We start from the raw sequence: 13,776 nt of genomic DNA on the forward strand, positions 1-13,776 counted from the left end.
AGGCAAGGATATTAAAGCAGCTATTATAACTATGTTCATAAATGTAAAGGAAAATGTTCATAATAAACAGGAAATTGAAAAAAAAGAACTGAAAAATAGAATATTTGAAATAAACCGTTAAAGTATGTGTTATTTTAATACATTTAATACTGTATAGAACACTGAATTGTAAGTCTTGGATAATTCTAGCAGGAATTTTCTAGTTATGTTCTAATTATAGTGATATTTCTATCAAATATATCCATTTCTACATAAATTTACCTTGTGCTATTCTCTTTAAAAGAATTCATGTACTACAATTCCTTCTCTGTTATTTTATTAAAAAAATTTTTTTAATGTTTATTTATTTTTGAGAGAGAGAGAGAGAGAAAGAGAGGAAGAGAGAGAGAGGGAGACACAGAATCTGAAGCAGGCTCCAGGCTCTGAGCTGTCACCACAGAGCCCAACGCGGGGCTCAAACTCACGAGCCATGAGATCATGACCTAAACCAAAGTCGAACACTTAACCAACTGAGCCACCCAAATGCCCCTGCTATTTTCTTTACAAACAAACAAACAAACAAACAAACAAACAAACAAACAATTAAATTTTGTGGAAGCAATGTAATGGGCCAGGTTTTCGGAAAGTTCTTTTATTTCTAAAGTTCGGAATCAAAAATGTCATTTTATGTGAATTTTAATGATAAGAATTGAAGAACATTTATAGATTCTTCTCATATTTTATTGAGTTAAAATTATTTTTAATGCAACTACTGAGTATAATTTAGGATCAGACTTTAATGTAAAGTCTTTACATACCAGGCAGATCCAACTTTACGCAAGGTAATGGTTTGCTTCTCCCAACTGGACACTTATAGACATCTCCAGTTCTGTTCTTGGGTTGACCAACTAAAGGAGAGCCAATAAGCACCCTGGAAGTTAAATAACTCAGTTAGCATTTTTGAACAAAGAGAAACATTTATTTTAGTTATTTCATGACTAGTTCTAAGACAATGACAGTAGTTCTCATAGACATAATTATAGTTACCCTATGTTAGTAATGCAATGTTATTGAAAATAAGCTGAGTTTCTTCCCCAAATTGCAGGTGATGTGAATTAAAAAATCATAAAATACATAGAAGAGAGATCTCAGAATATTTTATTTATTGTATTATATATCACTTTATTATATTTTTTATTTGGGGGCTGAAACAATACTTGTTGGTTAAGTCTGCTGCTATATTAGTTTATAAAACACACATGGTAGCATAAGTGACTTTTTCCTAGGAAGAACTAAGAATTTCACAGGGAAATTAAATATTTGATTATCATAAGATTTAATATTAGTATGTACTAATTTGTAAGCACTTAAAAAATATGGATAGTTATGAGACCCCAGGTTAAAATCACTTACTGTTTTTTCAGCAGAATTATAAAATCAATTTAATAATAAGTAATGAAAAAATATAATCATGATTTATTTTAGTCCTAGGAAGCCATTTAACAAGGTCTCCTATGATATCTTCAGGAATAGGATGAATGAATGTAGTTGAGTGTTAAGGCACTTGGGTGGATTCACAGCTGCTGATTTGCTGCTGGCTGAAAAGCCATATACAAAGATGCTGATCACTGCAAACCAAAGGACGTTAATTATGTACATAAGACTGTACTTGGGATTGTCTTAGCATATATCTTTATTTATGACTTTTGTGAAGATACAGAAAGCATAAAGGTATGCGTCAAGGAAATCAATATACCTATTTGGACAATCAGAAGTGTCACAACATTCTGGAACAAGAAACTTAATAAACTAGTTAAAGTTTAGTAAGAACCTATGTAAATAACTTCACTTAACTACATCAATACAGGATGTGGGCAATGTGATTTAATAGGAATTCATGTAAAAAAGACATGAGGGATTTGTTGATAGGAAGTAAGCATGAGCCAACCGTGTATTTCAGTACCAAAAAATGCTAATGTGACCTTAGGCTGCATTGCTGGAAATAGATGCCCTGGTCAAGGAAAGTGATCACCCCTCTGTGCTCTGCACTGTCAGACCATGTCTGTAATCTCCAAATTAAGAGGGACATAGGCACAATGGAATGTATTTAGGAGACTATGACTCAGATGGTTAAGAGCCTGGTAATTTTGTCAGACCAGAGATGCTTGAGGGAAAGTTGGGGATGTTTACTATACAAAAAAAAAATATCTGAAGGAGAGTCGAGAGGTTCTGTCAACTAAGCGTAGGTACTTAGGGAATATATTTTTTAAAATATATAAATATTTGAAACTCTGTCATATTGAAAGGGATGGGGCTTATTTTGTGTAAATCCTTTGGGTAAAGCTAGTACGAATAGAAGTGTTTTATAACAATTGCAAATACTGAATTATTGAACAGACTCCCTAAAACATAGTTATTGTAATGCCTTTGTAAAGCCATTCTTTATATGCATAAATAACCATAAAAACGTTTAAACCTTTTAATGCATAATTCTTACTTCTGGAAATCTATCCTTAAAAAATGGCCTAAATTAAGGGAAAAAAGGCTAATGCATAAAAATAATGCTCATAGTGTTATATATAATATGAAAGATTAAAAGAAATATGGTCAACAGCAAGAACTAATTATTGCAGAGACATTCTATACAATATTTCAGTCATAAAACACAACAGCTAATAAGATTGCATGGTAGTATTAAAAATATTTATGACCCAATTCAAAGTAAAAACCTACCTAATTTAGTGAAAAACTATGACAATTCAAAGTGAAAGATACCAAATTACATTCAATATATTCATCATAATAGCAATGATAATTATAGCTAGCATTTATTAAATTTATACCTTATGCCAGATATTGTTCTAAGTGCTTTCCATATACCAAATAACTTAATCCTCTCCATTAAATATAGCATGAACTTTGGAGCCAGACTTCACAAATTCAAATCATGTTTTTGTCATTTACTTAGTTGTATGATTTAGGACAAATCACTTATCTTAGTTTCTTCATCTGTAAAATAGAAATAACAAGAGTACCTACCTCACAGTATCATCACAAAATCTGAATGAGTTAATGTATATAAAATTTAGCTCATTGTATATGCTATTTAAATGTTGGTTGTTGATGATGATGATGACTTTTTCAGCTGACAGAACTACTCAATCTATGTAAAACATAGATTAGGGGTGCCTGGGTGGCTCAGTCGGTTAAGCATCTGACTCCTGATTTTGCCTCAGGTAATGATCTCACAGTTTGTGAGATCGAGCCCCACATTGGGCTCTATGCTGACAGTGCTGGGTCAGCTTGGGATTCTCTCTCTCCCTCTCTCTCTGCCCCTTCCCCACTTGCACTCTCTCTCTCTCTCTCAAAATAAATAAACTTAAAAAAAATCCACATAGGTTAAAAAGGAGTTCACCAAAAACCAAATTACATTAAGGACGTTATGGTTAGTGTTCTTTCTCCGAAATTTTTAAAGATTTTTATAACATGATTGATTAAATTAGTTTTAGAGTTAAAACAATTTGAAGAAAAGTAGTGAGCCTACTATTTGAAAGTATTTAAGTTGAGGCTACATAGATTGATCAATGCTTATTAAGAACATTCTATACACCCAGCATTTACATCAGGCCCTGTGGATATGAAATGGATCAAATACAATGGTTTTTAGATTGTTTAAAACCTAGGGGGGGTGGGGCGCCTGGGTGGCGCAGTCGGTTAAGCGTCCGACTTCAGCCAGGTCACGATCTCGCGGTCCATGAGTTCGAGCCCCGCGTCGGGCTCTGGGCTGATGGCTCAGAGCCTGGAGCCTGTTTCCGATTCTGTGTCTCCTTCTCTCTCTGCCCCTCCCCCGTTCATGCTCTGTCTCTCTCTGTCCCAAAAATAAATAAACGTTGAAAAAAAAAATTAAAAAAAAAATAAAACTTAGGGGGGGAAGCAAAACCATAAATGGATTATTATAATACTCAATAGTTCAGAACTTGGTGCGACTTCAGCAAGGTATTAGAAGCAAGGAGAAACAGCTCCTTTGATAATTCAAATAGCTCAGGGTAGCTGGAGTAGAAGTCAAAACTGTCAAGCTAAATAGAGTCTAGATCAGGAATGTTCTGATAGTCTAGTTTAAGAATTTTAGATTTATTATATGAAGGGGAGAGTTGGGAACCACCAGTGCTTTAAAGAGGGATGTGATATGATCAACTGCTTTATGAAGCTTGTTTGCTTGCAGTGTCATGAATACATTTTTGGGAAAGGGGCAAATTAGACTCAGAGAGTGAAAGTAGGGGTTTCTCAACCCAGATGAGAAAGGAGGATCTGAATTTAGGAAGTGGAGAGGAAAGGAGAACCAATTCTACAAATACTTAGACTATCAGCTGTCTTAGTTTGAGTTCCCCCAAAAGCAGACCCTCGACAAGGACGTTGGTGCAGGTAGGTTTAGGGGAGTCAATTCAAAGCACAAACAAATGTGTTGATAGGGAAAATGATAGAGGGAAGGAAGAAAGGCCAATAGAGTGCACTGATAATGTGTTACTTCTGTAGGCTTCTGGGCTCAGTCTTGCTGGGGACCATCTCAGAAACTACATGGAACATATGTGAGCATTCTATGAGCATGGTTCAGGCGCTAAGAGTAAATGCTATTGCCTTAAGAGAGTACAGAGTAAGAGAGCTAAAGGAAAAAAAATAGCACTTAAGATTTTAATGAGCAAAGGAAGAAAACTAGTAGCAGTGTCCAGAGAAGGAGAGAGACAATCAGAAAACAGCGGCATCACAAAAGCCAAAGAGGGAAGAAAATAAAGAATGGGAGTGTAGAGCAGACTTCATTTCAAGAGTTTTGCTAAAAATGAGGGAGATGGGTCATGCCAATGTGTGTGGGTTTCTTTTTTTCAGGCAAACCATTAAGGGTTTGAGGTGGATTTAAATTTATTATGGAAGGCATCTGGATATGGATAAATGATGTTGAGAAAAAGCTAGTAACAAGAGAAAGGCCAATATTACAGAAGAGAAAAGAGATCCCCTGAGCTGGGAGAAAGTGTGGATCCAGAAGGACAAATTTGTCTTAGAAATGAGGAAAGGCCATGGATTCCCTAGGCAGGGATCTGGGTGGCCCAGTATCCAGAGGTTTGAAACTGTGGTAGATTGCTTGGAATTTTTTACACTTTTGCAATGTGACATTGTCCTTCACTGCCCTTCATTAATGCAGGATCTGTTTTGCCTCTCGTTGGAACTGGGACTTAGTTGATAAATAGAAGGCAGTCGAAATAGAGACACTGTGACTCCAAAGGCATGAGTAATGTATAGAATTGTGAAATCAACACATTGTACACCTGAAGCTAATGTAACATTACATGTCAACCATACTTCAATAATTTTAAAGAATGTATTACAGATTCCACTTCACTCTTTTTGGAAATCTAAGACCACACACTGTGAAGAAGCCCAGTTTAGCCTAATGGAGGAGGAGGAGAGGCAACATGGAGGAGAAGCAATGTTTCAGCTGACAGCACGGACTGCCAGGCATGTGAGTTAAATCGTCTTGGGCCCTCCAGCCCCAAGTGAGGTACCAGATGAGCACTCATGCAGTTCCCACCTATGCAGTCCTCAAAATCTTGAGAAACAATATAAATTATTGTTTTAACTCATTAAGTTTTGAGATGATTTGCTATGAGCAAGAGATAAGTGAAACAGGAAGGGAGGATAAAGTTTTAACCTTGGGCCCGTCCCTCCCTTCCTTCCTCCCTTCCTGCTTCCTTCCTTCCTTCCTTCCTTCCTTCCTTCCTTCCTCCCTCCCTCCCTGCTTCCTTCCTTCCTTCCTTCCTTCCTCCCTCCCTCCCACCCTGCTTCCTTCCTTCCTTCCTTCCTTCCTCCCTCCCTCCCTCCCTGCTTCCTTCCTCTCTTCCCTTCCTTCCTCCCTTCTTTCTTTGGAAAATAGTAGAAACATGAAATTTAGGGACAGAGGTAGTAGGGTGGTGGGCTTGTGAAGAGTAATGAAGATTTAAACTGTCAGGGCATACGTAGGCCAGTCATGCAGCCCCTCAGGCCAAGATAAGGTCAGGGATGTTCTGGAAGTTGTTTCTAGTGTAGTTGTAGGACAGGCCTCCAAAGACACTTCCAACTCTAAGATTCCATCATCCAAATAGAGCAAATTATTAGTGTGTAGAGGAGTGCTGACTAGTTTAGAAAATGTACCATTAAGTGGGGGAAATTTAGGACAATTGATGAAAAGTGAATTCTTTTTTAATTTTTTTTTATTTTTTAAAGTTCATTTTTGACAGAGAGAAAGAGCGTGCATGCACAAGCTGGGGAGGAGCAGAGAGAGATGGAGACAGAGAATGTCAGGCTGTCAGCACAGAGGCTGACAGGGGCTTAAACCCCACAGACCGTGAGATAATCACCTGAGCAGAAATCAAGAGTGGGACGCATAACTGACTGAGCCTCCCAGGTGTCCCAGTGAAAAGTGAGTTCTGAACAGCATGTTAATAATAAAGTTACTGTGAACTCTAAAACAGGAGAGAGATCATGGATAGCTCAGGAAAAAAAGGTGGAGACAGAAGAGTGACGGCTTTTAAAACCAAGGTGATGAGGAAGCACAGGTGGTTGGAACACAGTGTGAAGCTGCTGCATAAACCGGAGCAGAGAGGCTGAGAGTGGCAAGCAGCAGACTTTAAAGATAAGGCTCTGTGGTTTATATTTGATGTCTGAGGCAACAGAAAGCTCCTAGAGTATGGTGATCCCTGGAAATAACAACTGGAAACATGTCCTATTGTGTATTCTGGATAAGCAAGCGCTGAGGAGTGAGAGCTCAGAAAGTGGTTGTGTAGAAGGCCAGCATTCAGACAGGGGGTGTGAAAGCTGGGATGCAGGGTGAAGAATGGGTTAGCAGGAATAGGATATAAAACAAGTTTGTGTGTTTTCCTAGGAGCTATTTGTTCTGACATCAAGCTTGCAGCTCTATTCACTACTTAATCCTAAATTAAGTCTCACTTTTCCCACGCTGTATAAAAATAACAAGATCCTAGAAAAGTATCAGCATAGTGTTTATGGAATTTCAGGAATCTCCAGCCTTCTCAATTCCCATTATCTTGCTATATTTTTTTTCTTGCATACTTATCACATTCTGACCTACCTGTTTATTAAGTTTATGATTTATGTTTTGCTTCTTCCTTCCCCAACAGAATACAACCTTTACAACAGCAGGAACTGTCATCTTATTTTGTTCACTTATATACCCTTAATGCCTATAACAGTTCCAGAAACAAAATAGCACTCAAGTGAAGTGAACAAATAAGACTGTATCAAAAGCTCTAAGAATCTGAATAAGGCAGACCTGGCAATTTATGACTCATGTAACAGGCCAAGAAGTCCTAATTGTGAAGTCTTCTCCATTTTACAGGCTGAATATTTTGCACAGGCAGAATGCCATAGATGCCTTTGCACGAGACAGGGGGCATTTCTACAGGTCAAGGTTCCAGAGAATCCTTGTTGTTACAGGACAGAATTGGCTGAAAGTCAGAAGGCTGTAGTTCTACATCCTGGCCCTGACACATACTTGCTATATAAAACCTTTGGCAGTTCGTTCTCAGAGTGCCAGTTTCCTGTCTAGAAAATGAGGATGGTAACAATGATATCTGCTGAAACCCACAGGGTCACATGTGAAGACTCAAAGCACATTGTATCATGAACTATGGATATTGTTATTTTAAATTTTAATGCAAGTTTGCTTTAGCTCATTATATTTTATTTCTATTAGATTTTTGCTTTTTTCATGGCAAATGCATTTCCATTGTAATGATTTGTGTGCAGAGTAAGAGGACTAAAATTAAAGAATGTTCTGGATCTCATTACTGACCTCTAGAGAAACACCTCGTCAACTCGAAGATCATCAAAGTGTGGGAAATAATTCTCTCTACACTCACTCTACAATGACTAATTCTAATTCTCATTCACTCATTCTAAAAGTTCACTCTATACTCTGTTCTTCTCCATGAAAAAGGTCCAATCGTAATAAAATTTAGTAACCTGAGAAATGTTTGCTATTCATATAGTCATTCTTGTCATTATGATCATTATTTTATTTATTTGAAGAGTAGCTGGTCTGTGACATCTCTGCTCCATATTTATTTTTTTTCTCTGTAAAAGATAGTTTTCTAGAGATTGTTGTCTCATATTTACATTATTTCATGAACACTCCTTTCACCTAACTCTTTTTTGATGTCCAAGCCAAAGCAACTATCAGAGTGCCAAGTACCCACCAGGCTTTTTTTTTTTTTTTTTTTAATGAATGGAGTGTTTGGTCATCTTAGAGAATGAAGTTATATAGTGGACCCATTATCTGCAGTGCTTTCAGTCATGAAAGGTAGAGGGGTGGAAATGGGGTGAGCCAAAGAAATGACAAGTTTAGCAAGGAGAAAAATTCAACTTCAGAAGATATTATAAACAATGCAAAAATAAATATTAGATTAAAGTTGTAAGAGAAAACGTGATAGAACCTTTGAAAAGTCTTTTTACGCCAAGCCTGAATAGGCTTTACTTAAAACACACATACAACAGAAACAACATCAATCACACGAGTTCCTTGTAAACCTTACCTGGCATCATAGGGGAAAGGCACAAAGCCAACATATTTTGATATATATTGGATGGAGGATTGGCTAGGAAGGAATCTTCTTCATGAAAGCCTACTTTGAGAGAGAGGCCCACTGAGGTCACTGAAGCCCCCACTGAAGCCACTGAATGGTTGCTGGAACAGCAGTTAAAAGGGCTGATGCACATATTAAAAGGAATGAAGCAAAGGAGCCACAGAGTTGAAAGCCCTGAGACCCAACATCTTGTATTTTCCCATTTGGCAGAAACTTTGCCATACTGGTGATTACCACTAAATCTGGAAAGCTTGTGCAATGCGGAGCACATTTAAGTTTCTTCTCTTCAAAGAAAATTATTAAACTAATTGTGTTCTTTGTGAATTTTTGTGAACCACATTGCAATTACTTGGATGTTTCATCTCATAATGAACAACGGCTGATCTTAATCAGAGATATAATGTGTTCTGCTACTGAGAAAACATGTGGTTTTCTGAGCCAAAGATAAAGTAAATTACATGTCACGGTTAACTTCTGAAAGGTAAAGAGGGCATAAGGCTGCCTTTCCTGTTAACTGTTAATTCTTTCCAAGGATTAAAGTAAGGCTTTCACATGCACAGACTGCACTTATAATGTACCAACAAGTCTTCCTTCTTTAGGCATACTTCAACCAAGATGTAATATGGGTCAGGGTGATTTTTTTAAAAATCTGAGGTTGATGGGCTTCCAAAACCTGAGTAGTAAATATGATTTATGAAGGTGCCCACCTCCGGAGAAAAACTGAATAACAAAACTCATATTCTCCCAAATATGACATTTATTCCATAGTCCATTTCTTAAAGTAAGTATGCACCCTGTCTGATTTTATAAACGTTTACAGAATATCCAAAGATGTTTCTAAAATTTATTTCACATTACCAATGCCTGGATCCCTTTAGAACAATAGGCTGCTACAATGCCATCCTTCAAGGTTTGGACATTTAGATTTTTGTAGTTTGCTTACTTTTAAATTCAGTTGGCCACACTGCTTTTGTTACTCTGGTATTTCACACCTTTTATATAAGATCATTGTAGACATGGAATGTCAAAGTGGAATTAAATTATCTGACATTCTTATACATTCAAACGCTCACAAACTCTCACATGTATACTAATACATAAAGTCTAAAACTGCAAAGATTGTTATTATCAGCACTTACTTTTTAATATAGTTCTAATAAAGAAAAAAAAAAAAGCACCAGCCTAGGAGTGGAGAGACAGGAGTTCTATTTTCAGCTCTGGCCCTGAGTAGTTACATTTCCCTGTGGAAGTCACTTACAAAAAACAAAAACAAATCCTTTATTGAAGTATGGTTGACATATTAAAAGTTGTACGTACTTAATGTATACAACTTGATGAGTTTGGAGACAAGTATACACCTGTAAAACTATCACCACAGTCTATGGCATAAACATATCCATAGCCTCCAAAAGTTTCCTCCAACCCTCTTTAGTTATTATCATTATTAGTATTTTGTGATAAGAACACTTAACCTAAAATCTACCTTCTTAGCCAATTTTTAAGTATATAATACAGTATTGCTAACTACAGGCACTGTGTTTTACAGTAAATCTCTAGTATTTATTCATCTTGCATAACTGAAACTTTGTACCCTTTGACAAATACTTTGTTTTCCCCTCCTCTAAGCTCCTGGTAGCCACCATTCTACACTCGACTTCTAGGAGTCTGACCATTTTAGATTCCTCATAAAAATGTGATTATGTAGTATTTGTTCTGTGTCTGGTTTATCTCACTTAGCAAAATGTCCTCCAAGTTCATCCATGTTGTCTTAAATGGCAAGATTTCCTTCTTTTTTTAAGGCTGAATAATATTCAATTGTATGTATATGACACATCTCAAAAATCTATTCATCCATCAATGGACTTTTAGATTGCTTTCAAGTCTTAATTATTGCAAATAATGCTGCAATGAACATAGGTGTGCAGATATCTTTTCAAGATCCTGATTCCATTTATTTTGTATATTTACCCAGACAGCTGGATCATAGCGTGGTTCTATTTTTAATTTTCTGAGGAACCTCTATACTATTTTCCATAGTGGCTGCAATTTACATTCCCACCAACAGTGCACAAATATTCCCTTTTCCCCACTTCCTTGCCAACACTTATCTTTTGTGTTTTTGATAACAGTCTTAAGAGAGCTATTTTTGACATTATTTTTGCATGCGTGTGTGTGTTTGTTTTTTCATTAATGATAACAGGGAGTTATACTAGATTAAGTTGTTCAGCCAACAAATAACCATTGAATGTATATGATGTTTAAGGCCCTGTGCTAGATGCTGGGTAATGCACAGAGTTGCAAGTGGGAAGCAAAACCAGTCCTTGCTCTCTAAATATTTCCTCCAATATATTAACTTCTCCCTCTTATCTATATTCCATTTCAAGTTTCCAATGACATTACTCAAACTGTTTAAAACCATACTTACCAACTTCCTGACAAAACTTATTTTCCCTTTTGTGTACATTTGTCTCTGAATGACTACCCATTTTCCAACCATCCAGTGTAGAAATATTGGAATATGTTTGATTCCTCCTACACCTTCATTGGACACTTCCAAACTTCCACCAGGCTTTGATGGTTCATCTAAATTTATCTTGCCTACACTTTTCTTTCATTCCAGTTCTCTCTAACCTAGCTTGGGACCTCATCTGTTAAGCACCAGATTGCTATTCTTGCTTGCCTATAGATTCCCCAGCTTTCAGGCACTTTTTTTCTCCAATTCAATTATTTAAATATAATATTATGTGATTTCCTAAACCAAGTTTCATAAATGGTTCTTTTTTTGCCCTTTTTAAATATAATTTATTGTCAAATTGGCTTATATACAACGTCCAGCGCTCATCCCAACAAGTGCCCTCCTCAACGCCCATCGTAAATGATTCTTAATGCCTGCACTTAGGTCCAAGTTTCTTCGTCTGGCTTCTAAGGTCTGTCATTACCCTTTCCCCTCTACTCTCCCAATGTCAGTCCTTTTTGCTTACCAACACACTCACTTCTCAAATCTATGTCCCTGCTTATGTGGCTTCCCAGATTAGAGTGGCATTGCTTCTTCTCTTATTAAAAGTTAAATCATCTTTCAAGACTCAGCTCAACAGTCAAGAATCACTTCCTCCTTCTTTTAACTCCCACTGATTTTACAGTCTTTATTATACTGATTAGCACTATTCTTTATTTCTAGTTATTAAATATGAGCCCTCTATTAGGTTATAAACTTTGTATTTGTCTTATATCTCCATAGAATGTAGCATAAGCTAGACACATGGGATGTATTACATAAATACTTGTTGCTTGATTGGCCCATAGTTTATGCTATGGCTAAAGAAAAACTCTAAATAACCCACCAACAAACATTTGTACATAGACAAGCTATATTTCATCAAGAAAGCAAAATGTATAAGGCACGATCTCTAACCTAAAAAAAAGTTAATATATTATTATTAACATTATCTCACATGCGTGTACAAAATTCTGAATGGTTTGTCTAAAATTCAATTCAGTGTAGGCTCATTCAGAAAGGCCATTAGCAACATCTCCCCCCCACCCCAAGTCCCCCGCCCCAACCTTATTTTCCTATCTACTCTGTGCACTCTTGTTTCTTTCCAAATGATGGTTTGGCTGTCTTCCTTTACTCATCTACACATTCACCTTCTTCAAAGACAAATTCATGACATCAGGCCTCCATTCAGCCTGATTTTGCATTTTCCTGTTTTTTTATTTTACAGGTATCTTGAAAGAGATTCAAGAATTTAGAAGGCAGAAAACTCACAATAGGATGGGCTTATAATAAGGGACAGAAAGAAACTAAAGAGATCAACTGGGTGTACCATTTGATGAACTCTTTATTACTGGGGAGAAATATGAACCTTTATTACTCTACTAAGATTCATTCAGGTAACTAAGGACTGCTGATAACACATTGCCCTAAAATCAGGGAGCCTGGACTAGATAATAGAGTAAGTTTAAGGGATTTCCTCACATCAGAACATGAAAATCAGACTTTCATAAAACAGGTTAAAAAATTTTGAGTCTCCTTAAGTTCATTTTAAGTAAGTTGTTTAAGTCTTTAAGGCTTGTTATTTGTTATATTTCTCTTTATTTAAAAACAATTGTTAATGTTTATTTATTTTTCAGACAGAGAGAGAGAGAGAGAGAGAGAGAGACAGAGAGAGAGACAGAGAGAGAGACAGAGAGACAGTCAGAGTGTGAGTGGGGGAGGGGCAGAGAGAGAGGGAGACACAGAATCTGAAGCAGGCTCCAGGCTTTGAGTTGTCAGCACAGAGCCTGATGCGGGGCTTGACAAACCCTTGACAAACCTTGACAAACCCACCTCACAAACCACGAGATCATGACCTGAGATGAAGTTGGACATTTAACTAACCGAGCCACCCAGGTGCCCCTGTTATATTTCTCTTTAAAATTTATGTGACTAATAGTAATTACTGAAAAGTAACTTTCATATATATTTTATTTAAAAGTTAAGCTTTTTAAAGAAAAATACATACTGAGTTTCAGTTTGTTATAGCTTATGTCCAAGGAGAAGCTCCACCCGCTCACATTAATCTCTGAGAAGCAGAGCTCCTGGAATTGCAGGCATAATGCCAGCAGAATAAAATTGGTGTCTAGAGCGATGACTTTTCCCATTTAACCTTAGAAGGGGTGGGGATGGAGTGGTAAGTGAGAGTACAGGATGGAAGGACAGAGAACATATAATTCATACTCTATTATTAGATTTCTCACCTAAGATATTTGTAAGGAAAGTAGAGACTGAAATGCTTCCAAGAATTCTAGTTTGTACCTAGGATATAATATTTGTACATAGAAAATGTGAGAACTCAAGTTCTTACTATTGATCATTTTGGGGAAATTATGATCAAATTAACTGTAAAAGATAAAGTGAAACATCAAAAATCCATATCTTTTTATTTGTGAAATATAGTAGAGTGATTGATTACTGTTTTCCTAGGAGATATAAATCCCTTTTTGTTTATTCTTTTAGTTACTAGAATAATTTAATTTACTTTAAGTTATTAAACTGAAGCAAAGTTTACCAAATTCTTGGTCTTTTTTTCCTATAAGTTCCAATTTAAAAAGGAACACTAAAAATTACATTAAGTATACAGCAAAAAGAGCTTTAATATTAATTTTGTGTAATTTTCAACAAGTTAAA

General features: G+C 36.4%; 1 protein-coding gene across 2 annotated transcripts in view; it reads right to left on the reverse strand.

The window, feature by feature from the left end:
• ITGA1 (integrin subunit alpha 1) overlaps positions 1-13,776 on the reverse strand; it is a 164,378-nt gene that overhangs the window by 91,577 nt on the left and 59,025 nt on the right. For both annotated transcript variants that reach the window (XM_045438298.1, XM_045438288.1), the window contains exon 3: positions 798-910. In XM_045438298.1, coding sequence (XP_045294254.1) covers positions 798-910 — 113 coding nt within the window. The remainder of the gene's footprint in view (positions 1-797; positions 911-13,776) is intronic.

This window comes from Leopardus geoffroyi, chromosome A1 (assembly GCF_018350155.1).
Source record: "Leopardus geoffroyi isolate Oge1 chromosome A1, O.geoffroyi_Oge1_pat1.0, whole genome shotgun sequence".
NCBI classification, from domain to species: Eukaryota; Metazoa; Chordata; class Mammalia; order Carnivora; family Felidae; genus Leopardus; species Leopardus geoffroyi.